General features: G+C 40.7%; 1 protein-coding gene across 2 annotated transcripts; it reads left to right on the forward strand.

Annotated features, from left to right (window-relative positions):
- The first annotated feature begins 15638 nt into the window (after positions 1-15638).
- On the forward strand, positions 15639-21331 carry LOC149846875 (cytokinin dehydrogenase 7-like). 2 transcript variants are annotated; one of them, XM_089998183.1, is made up of 4 exons: positions 15639-16516; positions 17197-17472; positions 18948-19210; positions 20340-21331. In XM_089998183.1, exons 1-4 carry the CDS (start codon positions 15758-15760, stop codon positions 20665-20667), a joined length of 1626 nt encoding a protein of 541 aa, XP_089854309.1. In that variant the 5' UTR covers positions 15639-15757; the 3' UTR covers positions 20668-21331. The 2 variants fall into 2 exon arrangements, with proteins under 2 accessions (XP_089854309.1, XP_089854310.1); XM_089998184.1 differs by having other exon boundaries at positions 21001-21331.
- The last annotated feature ends 1373 nt before the right edge of the window (positions 21332-22704 follow it).

Raw genomic sequence — 22704 nt, forward strand, 5'->3', positions numbered from 1 at the left:
GATGGTCCCTACCTAGATCAGTCCCACAAAAAAAAAATCACTTTTTAAAAGAATTGCACCAAGCTTTTGATGGTTGAAAAATGGACCCCCAACTTTTGTTGAAAACACAACAAGCTTTTGATGGTTTTTAGATGCCGTTCATTTTGATGATGGAGGGCATCCAACCCAAGGTCCCTTGGACATGATCTGCTCTCTTGACCACCCTCCTACGTGGCAGTCATGTGCCCTCTAATTGGGGCCACCCTCTCCCACCCTACCACCATGTGTCCTGGGGTTGAGGCCCACCCTCTCTAATTAAGGTGAGTGGCCTGACCCAGCGGGCTCAGGACTAGGCAAAATACTCGACCTGAGTATTGGATCTCACCACCTTCTGTCCACTGTGCAAGGTATGGAAGCATGCCATAAAGGTATGCATGACGTCATCAGCTATTGGCTCGTGTGCTGGTGGCCGTTGATCAGCAGGATCGATGTAAAATGATGATGCCAAATCACCTATAATCAGTGATTAGGCATATCACCTGATTTTGTGTCCTTGGGCATCTCTATTTTTGCATGCAAAAAGCAATGTGTTTTCAGACAAATTGTCTTTAGAAGAATCTTACTTTATTTGAAAAAAAAAAAAACATATTAAGAGTTGTGAGCACCAAGGGTTTATAAGGAGAAATTCTCCTCCCAAACAAAAGCGGGGTCCTGTGTCAGGATCAAATGCGTCTGTCACATGGGGCGGCTGTTGTTCTGGTAGGGGTCCGCCTAACCCCAGCTGGCCTTTAAAAAAAAAAACGTGTAAAGAGATCACCGAGGTGGTATCCCATGTGGTAAGCGGGGTCCTGTGCTAATCTGAAGGCCCAGGTTCGAAACTCTCTGCCACACGGGGCTTAAGAGATATCTGGTAGGGGTCTGCCTAAACCCAGCTTGCCTTTCAAAAAAACGTGGAAAGCGGTGTATGGGTTGATTAAAAAAAGGTGATCAGTGATTGGATTGATAATCACATGGAATTGAGAAAAAGCCACATCACAAATTTATTGCCTATGTTCCCAAATTTGCTGGACTTGAAAAATATAATTCTTATATTTTTTTTCTCTCTTGTTGGGCTTAATCGGGCTAATCAAGCCTACTTGACCTAGACCACCTTATCATGCTCGGATAATTTATTAATACCAAGCATAAGCTCATGCTCGAACTTGGTGACTTTCAGCCAAGCTTAAACAGATAAGCCCCAGCCAGATTGACTTGTTGTGCAGTCCTATACTTAATCAGGTGGTCACCAAGTTTGAATACAATCCTGACGATCCAGAGAGGTTCTAGTAGATCCATGTCTAATTAATTATACCAATTTGGTGTTCAATCAGATTTAGATTTTTTTTTTCTGGTTTGTACTTGAGAACTTATTTTTTTTCTAAGCCAAGGCCACATATTAATGGTGTATTTTATACCATTGTTATGCAAAATTGTATCATATGATATGATATGACATGATGTGTCACAATACCATTAGTCTATGTGATACCATAAACCCACCCCCCAAAAAATTGAAAAACATGGTGTATTGCACCATATCAGGCTGTATTGTGAAATATATATCGTATCATTAGATAAGGGGTAAATGTTTGTTATAATTGATTGTATTTACAACTGACTTAGCAAACATCGGTTTTTTTTTCACACGTAACACCATGGATGTGATTTATATATTTTTATTAGTGAGAAGTGATTTTTGTACCACCAGAATTCGACCTGTCTACAGGTTTTCCTGGCTATCCAAAAGTTGGCAGCTATGAAAGCATTGATTTTTTCTCGATTTAAAAAAAAAACCATGTTTTTTCATCGAAAAAAACGGATAGAGCATGATGAATACAACTACCAAGTTAGATTGAGTTAAAACAACGTGTATTGTGAGATTCTAACTAGATTGTATTTGTACCTACAGTCGACTGTATTCGATATATACCCTTAGATAAGTTTGCATCAACATGTCTGAGTGTATCACGAAAAAGACGTAATCAAATTGGTATGAATTGCCACTTTGACACGGTCGTGATGCTCCTTAGAAACTTATCACTGTACCCCCAACATCAAACCACATATTGTATCATTTGTTTATGTGTTTGTCCTGTCTACTCTAGGTTAACTATGTTATGATTTTCTCGCACACATAAAAACCATATGGTCAGACTTGTCCTTTTCTAGCATGGATAGATTACAAAAGCCACAAAAGTTGTTTACAAAACTGATCCAATTGTACAAGTATTACAATTTTGTTTTGATAGGCTGACCCCCGCCAGTCATATGGTACCATTGGGTTTTGAACTTGCATGCAAACGTCCCAACACAAGGTGACATGCACTAAGTGTTCCTAAGAACGATTGAACCTACATTTTAGTTACACAGTAACTGATTGAACCTACATTTTATTTTTTCTTTTATGTTTCTTCCTACTTGGCTTCTTAAGGGGTTTATTTTTTGTACAAACGATTGAACCTACATTTTAGTTTGAATCTCACTGTACGAGTTGTTTTGACACAATCTAACCTCAAAGATGTCTTCAGCATGCATGCTCCATTTAGTAGAAATCGACTCTTGGATCATTCTTTTTCAACGAGAAAACAAACAGTTACACAGTAACTGATTGTGGGTTGGTCGGCCGGTGGAAATGTCTGGCAAGACTTGGTGAAGGTTTGGAAGCTGACTACTCCAGAGCATATTCCTGATGTTGCAAAGATGCCTTTTCTCATTTATCCAGGGATCAAACGACCGTGGCTTTTTAGTTTTGGGGGTTATGTTGGTTACAGGACAGTTAGGAAAATGTTAAGTGATCTTGTAATTATCCATGCATGATAACCACCCATTATGAGCCTCCCACCAATCTCTCTCTATGGGTGGGTCCTGCTCACCTCTTGACATAACATAGCTTCGGCTCATCAAGGGCGTCGTTTGGCTGAGAAGAGCATCGACAACCAGCCTCCACTGAAGCTTCATTTAGATCAATAATGGCTGCTTCTGGTAAGTGGTGTTCTCCCCCTACCATTTAATCTAATATTGGGTTATGAGCTCACTACCACGCTTTCGCTGCACGTGTTTTGGATGTTGGTGCACTAGCATTTGTGCCATGCTCATCATTTTTTTCTTTCTTCGTTAGCTGTGTTTTCTCCCTCGTCAAACTCCCATTCATTTTTTTGGAAGTCAGCAACAAGGGTGGAGGTGTCGACTGACGACCCTCTACTTGCAGGCCTGGATTAGATGTTGTCTAGGCCCTATCGAGGTTTGCAATGGTCGCCCCTGAGAGTTAAGACACAATTTGCCACGTCCCCCATCCTTCCTTTCTTTTCAGTTTATATTTTCACCCCTGCAACCACCAACGGGTTGCTAAGGTAGGCCACAAGAGGCTGGCCGTCACCATCAGCAGTAAAGGCCGCCGCTGATGGAGGAGGCCGTAAAAGAAAACAATTGTCTCAGCAGTGCCCTTTAATAAGAGGATTTGCAGTCATTTACTTTGTGCCAATTGTATCAATATACACTAAATGATTTTCTATTCTTTTTTTAACAACAAAATATTTTAACTTCATGTGTCCACGTAAACAGAAGTTGTTATTAGAGAAAAACACAATAACTTTATTTTCTTAAAAGATCTTCATTGGCCTCTCAATAAAACACAATACCAAGACTCAAAATAAAGTTTCTAATCCATTCGTCAGATGGAAAAGGAGATTGATCTTTTTCCACTATAGTTTGACGATTGGGGCATGTTACATCTAAGTGGTACATCAAACTACATCGATCATGAATAGAAACTTTGTTTATGTTCGTAAATGATTTCTTAGACAAAAGAGCGACCTCCCAAGATGGCTATTTTAATATGTCCTGTGGAGAAAAATTGAGAGGCACAAACACACAAATATGTGTGAAGGCTGCATGTTTCAGAACTTGAGTATGATGATCTATTTCAAGCAAACTCCCCTACAGATATTGAGCTATCTCTTCAAAAATGTCCCCAGTCTAGCACTCGGCTGAGACACCCGATGGGCGTATTCACAAGGAAACGTGATTCGAAGGCTGAAGTTTCATTTCTATACCCGGTAGCCATTGATGAGCCACTTAAGTTTTTCTGGCTACTTCCGATGGTCCTTTGTGAAGAATGTGAGTCAATTCATCCATGTTGTTTGTTGAAAAGCGCCAACCTGATCACGATGTGATCACATCGTGATTCTTCTAAGTCCTGATAAGGATGCTCCCCCAGTAACTGAATCCAGCACATTTAGTTCCATGTTTGTCGCTTGCTGCCTCCAGACACCTTTTTATCAGTTGCTTATTCTCATCTCTATTCATTGTATATCCTCATCGAGTTTGTTATCATCGGTACATCTGGTCCCTAATACCTTGCAGCATTATCCTTATCAAGGATAATGTTGTTGCCACCTATAGCTCCTTATATATATCCCTATTGTAATCGATGTCTGATGACTACAGAAATAATATGATAGTACACACTTTCTCCCATGGATGTAGGCTTAAAGTCGAACCATGTTAACTCATGTGTTCTCTTCTCTTCTTTTATTCCTTTTATTTTATCATGGTATCAAAGCAGGCTCAAACGAACCTGTAACTACCATAGCACGCATCTCTCACTAGTCAATGGCGAAAGGAGAAACGAGTTAAGTTGCATTGGTTCTTCTGCGTACGTCGCATAAAAAATGGTAGTGCAAGAGCAGAATCCAACGCTCAAGATCACCACCGTGCCATTGAATGGATCCAATTACCTGACATGGTCGAAGGTTGCCACTCTCTTCTTTAGCGGGAAGTCAAAATTGGGCTTCATCAATGGTAAGATCATTCCTCTGAAACCTAAGGACACGACCTACGATGAGTGAAAGTCAGGGAACCACCTTGTCATGTCCTGGTTGTTGAACTCCATGGAGCCCAATATTGTAAAACCCATGAATTTTTAAAGAATTTTCAATGAAATAAAAATGTGTGTTTACGTGAGATAATATGGTTTATGAGATATTCAATGTGATTTTGAGGCTTGCGGGCCAGTCAAGCGAACCCAATAACGAATACTGGAAAGGATACTTGGATCTGGACTTTGACAAGATCCGATGATCTGACCCGGTTCACGAGGCCAAGTAAGAAAACCCGATGGTTTCGGGATGATAGCGTGAGATCCGAAACACAATTAGAGTAAGCGAGTGCAAGTTTAGACCAAACGGTGAAAAATCCATGTGAAAACGAAAGAAATTCATCAACAAGGAAAAATGTCCCAATATGACATAAAAAGAATATTTTTGCAAAAGTAAACACCAAGTGATGGTGTGGTGTAGTGGTAAGACGCACAGTTGTGTGGAGGCACTACCAGAGTTCAAAACCTCGGGGTGCCCACATAGAAGTGAAAAAAAACATTATAATTTTCATGAAATCCGGAACAAAATGGATAGTGTTATATACAATTTAATTCACACCCTTTGCAACAAAGAGCAACATGGCACAAGTGGTGGGGCTTGTTACCCCTTAGGTTAAAAACCCAAGTTCAAAACCCCTTGTGCACAAATTATTTTTTTATAAGAAAGTGATGATTTCTATCTTGGTGAAAAGGGTAAAAACGTGGGATTAAATTAAGCCTAAATTTTTGGCTTTTTCATCTAACTCTACCAAGGATTGAGGAGAATCCCATGTGACATGGAAGAGGGGTACCCATAAAGCAAATAGTGAGAGAAGTTAGAGGAAATCATGCCAAAGAGAGGAGGGGCATTGTTGGAAATAGACATCACCCACCAAAAATGTGAGATTTGGGTGAAGATTTAATGCTTTGAAAATTTAGTAACTTCCCCCTAGATAGAGGAGTTAAATGAGAGATTTTTTGTAAGGAGTTACATTAGACGTCTCTCTCTCTCTCTCTCTCTCTCTCTCTCTCTCTCTCTCTCTCTCTCTCTCTCTCTCTCTCTCTCTCTCTCTCTCCCTCTCTCTCTCGGTGGTGGTCGACCTCCATTGTTGGACTGTGTGGACCTCCCTTGCTGAACGCGTGAACATCCATTATCGACGTGGGGTGCCGCTCTAACGAAGAGAAGGGGTTGCAGCCTTGCCGTCGTGAGACTCCAAAGAGGTAAGGAGCATTGCTATTTGTATGTAAGTGGTTGATGCCTTGTTGCACATCTATGTTGCAATATCATGGAGTTTACGCGACAAGCACCACCTGTATATAGGAATGTTTAGGGCCTCGAGACCGAGGTGGCATGAGCGGAAACTCCTACTCGCCAATAGGTCAATATGTAGTGGTTCAGCCGATGGTTCTCACCCATGGCCAACGTTGGGGCACTGGGGTGTTCTTTGTAAGGGCATTATGTTCCTATGTGTATGCCTGATGACATGTAGTACTCATATCAAAACCTACAGTTCGAATCTAGGTAGGGAAATGCATATATTTCTGGTGTGGGCGTTAGCCATGACGGATTCAAGATCTAAACAAAATAAAGTAGGTGAATGGCGGGGAACCTTAAGTATCTCGGATTATTATTCCTGAAATTATTGTTTGGTTGTATTTTCTTGTTCAATACACCTTTCACACTTTGTAGATTGAATGGTTTTAATTAAGTCTGAAGTTATGGATACGTGATTGCTATTTCACATCATGGTAAAATAAAGATATACCATTCCTATTGGGTAATTCGATTGGATTTGATGTTTTTGAGTGTGGAATGCACTCATATTTATAGTTGAAAAATCTCATACATTGAGGATGAAAGGGGTGGCAAAATAGTCAATTTAGAATGATCAAAATGTTTGAAAAATATAAAGATACACCCTTTTAAAAGTTACAGAAAAACGGCAAAATTAGTCGACTGGAACAATAGTTAGTCGACTATAATATGTTCAGTCGACTGATAAAACCTTCAGTCGACCGCTGCTAAAATTTCCAGGAAACAGACATTATGTTCAGTCGACTGATAAAACCTTCAGTCGACTGATGCTAAAATTTTTCCAGAAAACAGACATTCTGTTCAGTCGACTGATAAAACCTTCAGTCGACTGATGCTAAAATTTTTCCAGAAAACAGATATTCTGATCAGTCGACTGATAAAACCTTCAGTCGACTGATGCTAAAATTTCCAGAAAATTGATATATGTTCAGTCGACTGATAAAACCTTTAGTCGACTGCTTCTAAATATTTCCAGAAAACAGACATTTTGTCCGATCGACTGATAAAACTTTCGGTCGACTAATTTTATGATCAGTCGACTGATAAAACCTTCAGTCGACTGCTGCTAAATTTTTCCAGAAGACAGACATTTTGTCCGGTCGACTGATAAATTCTTCGGTCGCCTAATTTTACAAAAAAATAACGTTTTGCTTAGAAGATTTAAAGCAAAAAGGTTGGTCGACCGGTGAGTCTATTGGTTGACTAATAAACATGAAAAATTAAGAGTTTTCTAAAATGATTTTCATGAAGGGTTCTTTTAGAAAAGTTCTCCTAAAGACTTTTTAGGTGAAATGAAATTGAAATATCTATGAAGAGAATAGTTTTGATGGTAAACTAAATATGTGATTCACATATGAACTTTAGGATTATATCCAATACATGGAACACACATGGTACAGATACTTGCACAATGAAGATCATTTCTTGTTGAGGACAATATAAGAGTTCAAAAATAAACATGTGGTTTCGCTAAATGTTGGGAGTGCCAAACAAGCACTTAAGAAATGATAAAGTTAGACAATGCCATGTTGCGGCGTAACCAGTGGGGGTATGAAACGTACACTCGAGCTCATAAACAAATCTTAAAACGCCGAATGTATAAGTACTCGACACAAAGTTGAACCAGAATTCTGAGAAATTATGGTTGCCGCCTATTGGGCTTCTAGTGGGTAATGTGCATACACTAGATCACCCCGAATGTGGGTTGGGATTTTGGAAAAAAACCCTGTGGTGCAATGACTTGCACATAAGAATAAATAAAATTAAAAATATGCATACATAACCTAAATATGAGATTCTGGGTATACCTGAAAGATGGTATATGTTACTGGTTTCCTAGGGTTCTGGGTACATCTGAAAGACGATGTATGTTACTGGATCCAAACAAAACAAGAATGAAAATTATGCACATATATAATAATTATGGGATTCTGGGTATACCTGAAAGATGGTATATGTTACTGGTTTCCCGGGATACTGGGTATACCTAAAAAAATGATATATGTTACTGGTTTCCCAGGGCTCTGGGTTCACCTGAAAGATGTGTATGTTACCGGACCCCTTGTAGTGCGATAGCTCGCACTTGGTTATAAAGAAAATGTAAAATGAAATATAAAACCTTCGAGACTCTCGGTATACCTGAAAGACGGTATATGTTACCAGATTCTTCGGGCTCTAGGTACACCTAAAAGATGGTGTATGTTACTGGACCCATGGTCTACCTTGGAGAGGGTAGGTGGTATGAACTTCGTGGACGTTCGTGTTTTCGTGAGAGCTAGGCGTCTCACCGTATGGTCTTGGTCTGCTACGAGGTCTATGCCTGTGCGTACCCACAGGGTAAGAGTAAGATAAGCATTAAATAATTTAAGTTGACTAGAAACTTATCTCTGAAGAATTACATTCTGTTGAGTTGACTTTAGTAAAACTTATGGAATCTACAGCTTGTACTAATGTGGATAAATATACCTCTAGTTCAGTCATCTTTTGCACTATATATATCATGAATTAGAAAGCATAATCAACTTCTTAGAATGTTATAAACTTCCATGCTAGTTATATCTGCAGTACTTGCACATATTTGTACACAAGTCACTGAGCACCACATATAAATATAATGCTTCTTACGCATACAGGGGAGTCTGACCCTTCTGCTTTAAATGTTTTTCAGGTAGCAACTAATGGGAGCATCGGGTGTCGTTTTGAATAAAGCCAAGAGATCTCATTTATTCAGTATTTTATGTTTGAACTCTGATTAGTAGATTTACATTTCTGTTATGGGATGTAATTAATGACATTGATGTTTCAATTAATGAATGATATGTTTAGTACTTCTCTGTTTTACCCTGTAATGCGCCCGACTTGTATTTTTCGCACTTCCGCTATTTCAAAAAAAAATTTACTCCAAAATTTTTACTATAAAAAGTTGGGGCGTTACAAATATAGTTGAGGAATTCCTATTTTTTTACACTGCCAAAGACATATAGGACTTTTTGAGAGATATTTACGGTGAGCAGAACAACCTTGCCAGAGTTTACCAACTCCAGTAGAATATCACTCACCTGACCAAAGGTGATAAGGCGTTTCACTCATACCTCAACTCTATGTATGCCATGTGGGATGAAATGAATCTATATTGTCCAATCACTAATGATACAGACATCATCAAGAAGCATGTAGAGGAGGACATGGTGTTCAAGACCCTTGCCGATCTCAAACAAGACTATGACAACATGAGGAGTCAGATCCTCATGTTTAGGGAATTGCCTTGCTTCAATAAAGTTTGTGCCATCATCCAGCGTGAAGAGATGCCAGAAAGTTGTGGGATCTAAATCCAATCCCCACGTCGAAACGCATGAGAAAACTATTTTTTCTAGTAGCTCAAAGGAGAGTTTGACCAAACCCTCACCCGAACATGCGGGGAACGAACACCCACGGGGCTGAGTGAGGCCTCGCTGCAGTCACTACAAGAAACTTGGTCACATAAAAAATAAATGTTGGGACCTTCATGGGTGCCCTAAGCAACAAAAGCCGCAGACCAATAACAATGGCTCAAAAGCAGGAACCACCATGGATGACCTCGTGTAACTTCTACAACAAATCAATAAATCCAACCTAGCGACGATACTCGAGGGTTAACAAAAGGAAGTTATAGGTAACATGTTCACGCTTAGCTCCAAACTTATCAATTCCAGATGGGTCATCGGCACCGTTGCTACTGACCACATGACGGGCAAGGTCGATTTGTTAACAAGCCTCTGATCAGCTAACAAAGGCTCTGTTAGTATCGCTAACAAATCTCAGATCCCCATCCAGAACATTGGTGATGTCTCTCACCTTAATGGCTCAGGCCCCTCAAAAGCCCTATACATTATCTCTTTTTCTTCTAGCCTCATATATGTTAGCAAGATTACAGAAAGTCATAATTATACTACAATGTTTTCCTCTAAGCATATGGTTTTTCAGGATCTGAACACGAGAAAGGTGATTGGTAGAGGACACGCGGTGAATGAGCTCTACCTTCTTGATATGAAAAGTCAGGCCCGCGTTGCTCGTAAGACGACTGATATGGATAGGAAGTGACACTCCAAACTCAGACACCCCTCTCACTAAATTTTAAAAAGGATATTCCATGATATCCTACTATCTCAAATGTCGTGTGATGCATGTCAATATTCCAAACAAACCAGAATTCCTTTTTCTTTGTCTGAAACAAAAAGTGATGAGAATTTTTTACTTATTCACTCTGATGTATAGAGGTCGGCCCCTATTGAATCGTATTCTAGTTTTAGATACTTTATAACTTTTACTGATGATCGCTCACATGTAACATGGGTATATTTGCTCAAATACAAGGATGAAGTCTTTGATACTTATAGGAAATTCGAGAACATGGTCAAAACCTAGTTCAGTGCCAAAATCAAAACCTTTCGTTCGGACAATAGGACAGAGATCAACACCAAGTTTGTTGAACACCTTACTTGTCATAGCATTACCCACCAAACCAGTTGCATCGATAGACCCCAACAAAATCGTGTCATCGAGCATAAAAATAGAACTCTCTTGAACATAGCCAGGGTCTTCATGTTTCATTTGAACGTCCCAAGCGCTTTTGAGTAGACGCTATATCTACTGTCTGCTATGTGTCAAACTATCTAACGAGCCAAGCCATCAACTACATGACCCCCATGAAAATGATTAGGAAAAAAAGTCTATCCTTGTCACATCTACAGGTGTTTGAGTGTAAGTGCTTCATCCACCTACAAGAGTGGCATAGAGACAAATTTGAAAGAAGAGAAACTAAATGCAAATTCCTGGGGTATTCTTCTATAAATAAGGGATACAAGTGTTACGACCCCCTGAGCAAGAAACTCTTTTTCAACCGAGATGTCGAGTTCTTTGAGGAAGAGCCCTACTACCAAGATAAGGACTCATCCTTTTTCAACCACAAGCTCCAAGGGGAGTGCACACCGTAGGAATTGCCCGGTCCTACCCGCCATAGATGTTAGAGATGTATCCCTTACCAAGATCATTGACAATGCGTCATCTAAGCGTCCCAACACCGATGCCTCCACTAGTTTGGGTGCACAGATGCTTGCCGAGAGCCCCGTTGAGTATGTCGTCATACCACAAAAATTCGATAGAGCTACCAGATGCTCCAGCAGATTGAGAGACTTTTACACCTACTTTGCCTCTAGATCTACCAATCACCCTATCGAGAGGCACATATCGTTTGACGGCTTCTCAAATGTATATCTCTCATACCTATGCAACGTATACTTCAATACGGAGCCATCAACATTCAAAGAAGTCAATGCACAAGAAGTGTGGAGAGTAGTGATGGATGAAGAACTTGCAACTCTAAAAAAACATGGGACATGGGAAGTCGTCTCCCTCCCCCTAGGAAAAAGACCGGTGGGTTGCCGATGGACATACAAAATCAAGTATCACAATGACAGAACTATTGAACGGTATAAGGCGAGACTAGTCGTAAAAGGGTACACCCAGGTGGAAAGGATCGAATATCATGAGACGTTTGCTCCAGTTGCCAAAATAAATTTCATCAGGATTCTCTTGTCTGTCACCGCAAATCAAAGATAACCTCTATATCAACTTGATGTCAAGAATATTTTCCTACATGAAGTACTTAAAGAAGATGTATATATGGAGTTACCACCAGGACACCCGAATATGGGCAACAAAAACCTCACATGCAGATTAAAGAAAACCATGTATGGTCTCAAGCAGTCATCCCACGCATGGTTCACAAAACTTAGTGACGCCCTCACACAGTTTGATTTTCAAAGAAGCCCATTTGAGTACTCCATATTCAGAAAAAAGAGCACCGTAGGCATTGTCATTATCCTCATCTACGTAGACGACATCATCATAACAGAGGATGATCCCAGGTTAATTAATGCAGTAAAGGACCATCTCCATCAAAAGTTTAAAATCAAAGACCTTGGAAAACTCTGCTACTTCCTTGGAATAGAAGTCATGAAGTAAGATAAGGGAATATTCCTGTGTCAAAAGAAATACGCCATGGACTTACTCAAAGAAGTCGGCATACTTAGAGCCAAGCCCATCAGCACGTCGATTAACCAGAACCATAAGGTCAATAAGGATGAGGAAGAACCTGTACGTGACATCAACAACTTTCAAAGACTCGTGGGATGCCTAATCTACCTCATCATTATGAGACCCAACATCACCTATGTGGTCAATCTTATCAGTCAATTCATGCATGACCCAAAGATCTCTCACCTGGTCATCCCTCACAGGATCCTGAGATATATAAAGTTGTCACCAATGAGAGGAATCCTCATGCATAGGTACGATCATATGAAAATCACAAGATACTCGGATGTCGACTGGGAAGGAGATCTGAACGACAGAAGGTCCACATCAGCATATTGTACGTTCATGGGAGAAAATTTAGTTACATGGAGAAGCGGAAAATAAAACATTATGGCCAGATCCAGTGCAAAAGCCGAATACTGGGCAATGGCCTCTGCATCCTATGAGCTTATATGGATTAAAGCGCTCCTACATGACATGGGAATTTTCAACCTTTAGCCCATAGAACTAAGATGTGACAATCAAGGGGCCATCCATATTAGGGCAAGTCCAGTTTTTCATGAGCATACAAAACACATTGAAGTTGACTGTCATTTTGTGAGAGAGAAGATTCAAGCAGGGACCATATCCACCACGCACGTCAGGAGTACTGACCAGTTAGCCATTATCCTCACTAAAGTTGTCAGTAGTGATAAACTTCAAGACATTTGAGCCAAGTTGAGACTAGTCAATATTGAATCCCGACTTGAGGGGGAGTATTGAAAAGCACCAACCTGATCACGATGTGATCACGGAGCGTGATCACATCGTGATCCTTCGAGGTCTTGATAAAGATGTTCCCCCAGTAATCGAATCCAGCATATTTGGTTTCACGTTTGTCGTTTGCTGCCTCCATACGCCTTTTTAGCAGTTGGTTATTCTCATCTCTATTCAGTGTATATCCTCGTCGAGTTTTTTATCATCGGTATATTTGGTCCCTAACACCTTTTGCCGACTTCATAAATAATATGATAGTGTGCACTTTCTCCCGTGGATGTAGGCTTAAAGCCGAACCCATTAACTCCCCTGTTCTCTTCTCTTTTTTTTTATTCTTTTTATTTTATCATTGTTAAGACGAATGATGAAGAGACAATGAGAAAAAGTTATAAATTTGATGGACCTGCAAACTTCCACTGAGATCAAAGTTCTAGGAAAGCTAACTGAAACTCCAGATGCCTGAGAGGATTGTTGGACATTATGGGTTATGGGTCCAACCCACAGCGTGACCCGGTTTGACACCCATTAGTGGGTCACATTAGTGGCCACATAATGGGGTTAGTGGGTGGGAGTTACGTGAATGTGGGGTTAGGGGCTATGACGATGATGAGACTTTCATAGCATTTATCCTGCCAAAATAATTTCACATTCTGATATCGTGGAAAAGGGTCCTTGCTCACCGTCGACCTAAGGCCTGACCTCATTGTGGGCGTCGGCCGGTTGAGGAGAACGCCGAATTCCCTACACGCACTCGATGGCGAATTTAGGTACGCTTCCTGTCATTGTTTGTTTTACAGGATTCACCATCAAGGATTTCCCCAGAGAACCCGGCTAACAGAGTCCATTGGAAAGGAGCCAACATTTGGTTATGCCTTTCCTGAGATATTTCTAAACATAGTCGATCGCCATTCGTCACCACCAAAGCTTTGAATTGAGAATCTGTGCTTTAATGCAATCTTTGCCCAGGACGGATGAGGGGATTGAGGAGGAGATTTGCCCCGGCTGTGAGATGCATCATGCTTCTTACAACTCGCCAGGGGAGGACAGGGACACTGACCGCCGGGGGAGAACGAGAGGTGCTGACCATTTCTCATTTATCTGCTACTAAGGATTGAAAATTTGGTACATGATTGTTAACTTCATTATTTGCTTAACTTGCTGTTTTTTTTTTTAAAGATATGAGTCCCTCTAAAAACACTATAGCCAGCTTGCTTTGAGAATCCAATCCATCCATGGGACATGCTTTTTCTCTCTCTTATGAGCTTTTCTCTTCACCCTTATCACTCAACAAACCCAACTCCTACGCATACATACATTATTTTAATATTTATACATATTACACTAATACTTTTCATACTATTTCAATAAAATTACTTTTTTTATTTATTAAGATATTAATAAAATAATTTTTTCTATTACAAATTTGAAAAAACAATATCGCCGTTTCCTATTTAGCATAAAAGGTTTTCTAGCACGCGTGTCTACGTGACATTGTGTTGACATACATGAAAAAAGCAACTGGATAATTGAAGTAACTGTAACCAATAAGATGGAGAGTAGCTTTTATAATAATTATTTATTTTACCCCAACACTGAGCTTACTATTGGGACAAGGTGGGGCCAGCGTTGTTGAGCCTGCCTGCACACCTTGTCCTTTTCCACCACATGGAGCCGTGAAAGCTATGGGCGTTCCCAAAGTCAGGATTTGGCCTTCAAACGGTAGTTTGGACTTTGGGTACGTAGACCCAGTTCCTGTGGGGGGACAGTACTTTTGTTTTGGGTGACCCTCATAACCATGACCTTATTTATGGTAATTTGTAGGACGTGTCCTTTCTTTTCAAAATGACTATGACTGTCCCCAAGCACTTAAAGAATACCAAAAAAAAAGATCAAAAAGACCCAAGTCCCACACCCCGAATTCTCAAGGGTAGTTTGGTCATCGAATTTCAGAGGCAGAAAACAAAAGGCGTTAAATGTTTTGTAATCGAGGAAAGTGTGGGGCCCAGGCAAGATCGGCACCTGGTTTTTGTCGATACAGCAAGGGGTTTTGCAGGCGGTAGACGACGAAGACGCCCCCTGCTGGCTTCCCTGCCAAGAGATACGCTATTTTATAATACCAGAGCTTAGCAGACACGACGCGACACGATATTTTTGTTATTCTATTAACGGTTTCGACTTTCGAGTAATAATTTTAATATTAAATATACTTATTGCATATTATCCAAGTTTGATGCATACATATACTTATTATGCAATAAGGCAGATTGAGAAAGGTAATAGCGAATTTGGATTTTGATTAGCTAGCTAAGTGGAATATACTTATTATGCAATTCGATCAGGATTATCTGTTAGACTTGGATTCAGTTCATATTCAGTTTCAAACTCGAGTATAAAATTGCGTACCAAATGTGAATTCAATTATTAATTGGATGCTATTTACCCTTAATCGGACTACAATAATTCGGATTCATTCGATATCCGAACGGTTGACATCATTCTATTGAATGGCATGGAGCACAAATTGGGGGCGGAATGGCATCCTTATAGTTTAATAGTAAAGGGAGGGTATTTGTATAACGGAGGAGTATTTAATACCCTCGACTTGGCTCGGTTGGCAGCGCGGACAAAATCTACGACGAGCGTTTTTAAAGCGAGCACGCTTCGTAGGCATTTCGGAGAAATTTTCCGGCAAGTTACCGCCGGAGAGAGAGAGAGAGACCCCACGTTTTCCGGCGAAGATGCTCGCCTACCTCGACCCAGTACTCCAGAGGGACAACTATGACGCCGACGCCGATCGTTCGTCCCCTCCTCCATCGGGAGGCGGCGACGACGCGGTGAGGGCGGCGCCGGTCCACCCCGCTGACGCCGAGGCGGTGGAGGTCCTCCGGAAGATGGAATTGGACGGTACCATCGATTTCACCTCCGCCACCCGATCCGGCCCAGCGTCGAGGGACTTCGGCGGGATGCGGCGGTGCCGGCCGCTCGCCGTCGTCTCTCCGGCCACCGTCGACGATATCGTGAGAGTGGTGAGGTCGGCGGCTGGAAGCCTGAGCCTGACGGTGGCGGCGAGGGGAAATGGGCACTCGATCAATGGGCAGGCGCAGGCGGAGAGAGGGGTGGTGGTGGAGATGTCGGCTTTGAGGAGGGCGGTGGCTGTGGCTCCGGGAGGCGGAGCGGTGGACGTCTGTGGAGGGGAGATGTGGGAGGAGGTGCTGAGGGGTTGCCTGGAGTTGGGTGTGGCGCCGAGGTCGTGGACGGATTACTTGGGGCTGACGGTGGGTGGGACGCTGAGCGTGGGAGGGGTGAGTGGGCAGTGCTTCAAGTATGGGCCTCAGATATGCAACGTGGCGGAGGTGGAGGTGGTGACGGGAAAGGGGGAGGTTCGGGTGTGCTCGACGGAGGAGAACAAGGAGTTGTTTCTCGGGGTGCTTGGTGGGATGGGCCAGTTTGGGATCATCACCAGGGCTCGCATCCTCGTCGAGACTGCTCCCAAAATGGTGCTTACTTTTATCTGAAATTTGTTCTTCTTCTCTCTCTAGGGTTTTCAGAGAAACGCCATTTTGTTTCTTTTTCAATTCCCTCGAGTGATAATAGAGCTCAATCATTTTATCCACGATAACGACTCTCTCTCTTGGTGGGAAGATTTCTCTCTGAATAACGTCCTTTTCTGATTCCTTTTTCTCATAGGCAGACAAAATCCCTGAAATCTGCGGCATTATGAGGCTTTCATTGCGAGAGCATTGATGGCAGCGGTTGAGACTTGAGCGTTTCCTTCTCTCACAATTCGCAATACGAACCACCCCACTACCTTTTTTCCCCTTTTTGTTAGTTTTGGTACTCTTCCTATATTATTGATTATTGAATCCTACGAGGCTGTGGGACTCTCTCTCTCTCTCTCTCTCTCTCTCTCTCTCTCTCTCTCTCTGTCTCTCTCTCTCTCTCTCTCTATATATATATATATATATATATATATATATATACACAGGGTGGGGGTCCCTTCTCAATAATGCCTTCCCTAATACCCTTCCAAGTTCCATCCAAGCTTGGGCTCCACCTCTTCCTCAGCTTCTTGTCTCACTCGCTTTTTAATCCTGCTGATAATAATTGTCTCTGTGTACTTTTTTTTCTCTTTTCTATGTTAAGAGAACTAATGTTGCCTTGGGCTTCTCTTTAAAAGGTCCGTTGGGTGAGATTGGTCTACGCTGATTTTGATGAGTTTTCCGGCGACCAAGAGTCCCTCATATCTCCCCCTCTCTGCAACTCCGTGGACTACCTCGAGGGCTTCGTCTTCACCAACAATAACGATCCGGTCGACGGCCGTCCCACCGTTCCCCTCCGCCCGGACGAGATCTTCGACCCCAAATGCATTCCTGAGAAATCCGGACCCGTTCTCTACTGCCTCGAGCTGGCCTTTCACTTCCGAGACGATGATGATCCGCAATCGATGGACAAGGTTAAGTCTCTCTCTCATTATTTTTCTTTCTTTTCTTTCCTGTGCAAGTTTGCAATTTGACTCGTAGATGTATTGAGTAGTTTAGATTTGTTAAGAATCGATTGTTGGATTCTGCTTTTTTGATATTTTTTAACTAAAAAAATGCATTTATGAGTGTCGATTTTTTATTAAAAAAACCTGCAGAGATATAAGTCACGTTCACTAAAAAGTGCATAAACAATAAGATAGGACTCATAGATAGTACTCATAGATTTCTAACTATTGATACTTTTTACACGTTCCCAATATATATATATATATATATATATATATATATATATATATATATATATATATATGTGTGTGAGATTACTATGTAAACCAGGCATTTTCAACACTTTTTTGGCAAATCCAACCATGTAGTTGTCGTAATGTGAATTTGTTGGAAATCCATACTGCTGCATCATGTGTGAATTTGTTAGAAATCTACTGCTGCATCATGTATTTTGGATGAAAAGTGGATTTTGGATGTTTGAATATTTATGAAGATTAAGAGCCAATTGATTTTAATGCCTTAAAAATGTTATTTATGCATCACAAGATGATTATGGTCTTTATAAAACTAAGCATGTAGATCACATCTTTATAGTTAAATTTAAGAAAAAGAACTATATATATATATATAGAGAGAGAGAGAGAGAGAGATTGAGCTCGTGGAGATTTTGCAGGGTAGATCTTGCGATGGATTTTTCAGATTGGTACGGTACGTAAATTTTGGTATCGAGTTCTCACCAAAAGTACGAGCTTTTGTCATTGAAGCAGTGGATTCTCTTCACGCCTTTCAAGGGATGTGGTCCCCTTTTTGCCACCTGTTTGTTCAAATCACGTGACGCATCTGCCCTCCACTTTCTTTCAGAAACGACCAACGTATCCCTTCCCTAGTATCTTTTTAGTGCTTTTGTGGGGATATATTTGATGCTTTATAATCAAATCCCAAAGAGCAGGACAGAGATCAGCACCACCACAACCTCGTTTCCTTTCTTTTTGTATTTAATTGCTTCGATGAGTACCTTGAGTCATGGTGGGCATTTTAGTCAATTCAGTGAAAAGGTGAGTCATTATCCAATATCCAACGAGTTGGTAAAAATAAAGTTAAAAGAAAAACAAAAAAATGGGATTCTTTTTCGGAAGAGAGTGAGGAAAAGCAATGTTATTTTTTGTAGTACGCGTCTGTATATTATCCCGAGGTTGATTGATAGGAACAAAACATGGCATTTCTTTCTTCGAACGACTAATTTACCCTCGTCACTTTCACAATCTGACCGTTAACATGTTTACTTTCCCGTCCCCATTCGATTCCAAATTGACCAAAGGAACGCTTTACAGTTCACACTTAATTTGGTTCACACATACACGATGAGTGAGTTACAATGCCTGCCATTTGTTTGATTGATTGCATCTTGTGCTGCGCTTGTGATAACTAACAACAACGACAGAGGGTGAGGGAGAGGGTGGAGATTCTGAGGTACCGACGGGGGCTGAGGTTCGAGTGGGACGTGGGGTACGTGGAGTTCCTGCAGCGGGTTAAGCGTGCGGAGGAGGCGGCCAAGGCCAACGGCTCGTGGGAGTTGCCGCACCCCTGGCTCAATATCTTCGTGGCCAAGCGTCACATCCAAGACTTTGATCGCAACGTCTTCCGCAGGATCCTACGGGATGGAATCGGAGGCCCCATGTTGGTCTACCCATTGCTCCGGAGCAAGTGAGTCTCTCTCTCTCTCTCTCTCTCTCTCTTATATATATATATATATAGGAAAGGAACATTGTCCAATCAAAAGAAATTATAAATTGTTCAGTACTTTTAAAAATCATATTTAAAAGTACTTTTTGGCAAACCCGACCACACAAATGTGTTAAAAAACCTAAGAACTTATTGCAAACTTGTTTAATGCATAGATTATATTCTTATAGTCTAGAAAACTTTAAAATTTTCAAACTGTTGATTTTTAACACATTATAAAATCCTATGTATACATAAAAATAATCGCTACAATAGCCGGTTCTTGGATTTTTTACCATGAAGATAGCATTCTTACAATCATATTTGCAAAAAAAAAAAATTTACTTTTCAAAACATTAATTTTTGAAAGTGGTTTGGATGGTTTGTATTTGTACATACATTGTATATGGTGGAGGGATGGATTGCTTAGTGCATTACCTTTAATTAGTTTGTTATTTATCGCCAAGTTGGTCTCAGGCGACTAGAGCGCGGCAGCCTCGTAATAGTGTCTAATTAATTTTCTTGAGTCTCTGGGCTGTTGGTATCCGGTAGGTGGGTCCTGTGCATTATCTGTTTGGACTGGCGTCCAATCTTCTTTCTTTATAAAACGTTAATTTTAGCACGTTATCGCAAGTCCTTTTCTTGGGGAAGATAATCTTTCTTGTAGTCAGTAGAGGTATAGAAGACATGACTCTTTTATAATCCTTCGTGGAACTGGTAGGGTCTGCCTAACCCCAGTTTGCCTATCTAAGAAAAAAAAGGTATAGAAGACATCTCTCTCTCTCTCTCTCTCTCTCTCTCTCTCTCTCTCTCTCTCTCTCTCTATCTATCTATATATATATATATATATATATATATATATATAAGCTAACAAGTCAACAAACATTTTTTTATTCCCTAATAAAATTCCAAGCTGTATTTGCTGAGTTTGCACCGGCAAAGATATCATTATAAAATCATGTAACGTTTGATTTTGGGCCCTTGAAAGTGTTCAACACAAAAGGCATGTGATGTTTACCATGTCTGGAAAGTTTTACTTTGGTAAATTCTTGCAGCTCACATATGTGTGAGTTGACACTGACTCGCCTTTCTTGATCTTGGATCAACACAGATGGGATGAGCGCATGTCCACCGCATTGCCTGAGGATGAGATCTTTTACCTGGTGGCGTTGCTTCGGTTTACCCGCGGTGCCTCCATGTTTACTCAGGGCCCATCTGTGGACTCCATAGTAGCTCAGAACCAGGAGATCATCCACTGTTGCATCTCTGAAAACTATGACTTCAAGCTCTATATCCCTCACTACACAACAGAGGATCAATGGTCGAAACACTTTGGAAAACGCTGGGCCGAATTCGTCGAGAGGAAGGCTACGTTCGACCCGCAGGCCATTCTTGCACCAGGGCAGTCCATCTTCCCTCGCAACCGTTTCACTCTGTGATGTCAGCAAACGCTGGGAGCTCTAGAAATGATCATGAAGAGAAGGATGGTCATCTTCCATCAATGATGATTGATCGATCTATATGAGGGCGTTTGATGGCAATTACCAGTTACTGCATAGAATTGAAGAAGAAGAAAAGAATTATTGTTATTTGCTCCTTTTTTCAATTTAAATTGTCATATTATCATTTTCAATAGGTGTAAAAAGGATGCTAAATGTTTTATGAAATTTCACTTGTCCCTTTTTGATGCACTGCTTTTTTTTACTGATTATTTTTGTGCTTGTGCATGGGTGTGCCTTAGCTGGGATTTGTTGTTTTCTTTATTTTGAAAGGAGGAGAATCTTGCTAGTGGAGAGAAACAAACAGAGAGATGGTGACAAAGGTGTCACTAGTCCAATAGGATCACTGAACATCCCACCAGCACCTGAATGCACCCAGTGGTCAGTTTTCCTTTAAAGCAGAGCATATAGAGGAGCAGGGCAGGGTGCAGAGCTGCTGATCAAATCCGATCCTGTCCCCATCTAAGGATGCACCGTAGCTGAAGTTATGTTGTGTTGACTATTTCTTTATTTATTTTTTACTATTGAGTTAAATCTTGTATTCCGTTCATCTTCAGGATTGAATGGGCATCCAAGGTCCATGAATGAATGACTCTTTCAACAATGCCTTACTTGTTGACCCATGTGAAATGATCTAAAAAATGTCATTATTAATTTCATCTCAGGATTTTATTGATATAAAACACCATGCTAGTTGATCTTTTGATAAAATGTTCAGAAAATAGCACTTCATAAAATAACACACAAATTATGTAAAACATAAAAACTTTTTAACAAAATTACAAAAATCATCATACTACAATGCTGATATTGCTATGTAATATAAATAGAGGAGATTTTCAAACTCTCAGCAATATTTGTCACAGAATTATTAACTTTAACATTCTTATTGATATCAAGTGCCATGCTATTTGAAAAAAGCATGCCCAGATATTTTTTATTGTAAAATTAGGTGCAAAATTCATGGAATCGTGGGAATTCAATCTTCAATGGTGAGACTGGCACGAGGGGCGTTACGTTGGTCACTTTTGTTTAAGGTAGTTTTGGTCCCCCCCACAATGTTGCGAGGGGTTAAGACTTCGGCCTTAGTGATATAATGAGGCAGCCACCACCATTGTACTTCTATTCGGCTTGCACAATCTTTCAAATTATAAATGAGTATACAGAGAAACCATTTAATGAGACTTTAATTTGACAAAATATCAGGATGCATGAACACTATCTCTTTATTGCATATAAGAGAATATTTTCAACAACTCAATACAAAAAACAAAAATAAAAATTATTGAAAAAATAGGAGTATTTGAGAGAAAAGAAAAAGTTGATAAAATTATGATGAGGTTTATCCATTCAAGTGACCTTTTATAATAGAGTAAGGCAAATTTGTCAACAGACACACCCTTTCAAAGTAACTGGTAGTTTTTAAATCTTCCTTGTAACCCTTAAGTAGAGTCACAACCCTTGAACTCATTTGAACAACAATCACGACGGTCAAGAAACAATCAATACAAAAACAAGGCCGAGGCCTAGAGAGGGGCACCAGCCTCTATAAACGGCCTTTCCATCTACACTACAACAGAGCAGTAGATTAGCGACGACCACCTTTCGTCGCTAATCCGTCGCTAATCCGTCGCTAACCATGTTAGCGACGGATTAGCGACAACGCGGCGACAGTATGCTTACGTCGCGAATATTTCGACGCTAACTGGCGACGGAATTATTCCGTCGCCAAGTCCGTCGCTAATTGCGACGGAATAACGAGCGCTATATTCCGTCGCCAATCCGCCGGTACTAAACGGCGACCACGGCGTGGCGACGGATTTAATTCCGTCGCTAAGCCGTCGCTAGATTAATATGAATAGCGACGGAATCATCCGTCGCTAATCCGTCGCAAAAACGAAAAAAAATCAAAAAAAATTTATTTAAAAATTAATTACGGAGAACTGTACAATTTATATTTCCTGTACAATTTATATT

Source organism: Nuphar pumila, chromosome 2 (genome assembly GCF_984573655.1).
Source record: "Nuphar pumila chromosome 2, dmNupPumi1.hap1.1, whole genome shotgun sequence".
Lineage (NCBI taxonomy): Eukaryota > Viridiplantae > Streptophyta > Magnoliopsida > Nymphaeales > Nymphaeaceae > Nuphar > Nuphar pumila.

Coding starts and splice junctions, on each gene's coding strand:
- LOC149846875 (XM_089998183.1), top strand. CDS start 15,758: ATGCTCGCCTACCTCGACCCAGTACTCCAGAGGGACAACTATGACGCC. Junction 17,473..18,947: donor ATCCGCAATCGATGGACAAG/GTTAAGTCTCTC, acceptor CAACAACGACAG/AGGGTGAGGGAGAGGGTGGA. Junction 19,211..20,339: donor TACCCATTGCTCCGGAGCAA/GTGAGTCTCTCT, acceptor GGATCAACACAG/ATGGGATGAGCGCATGTCCA.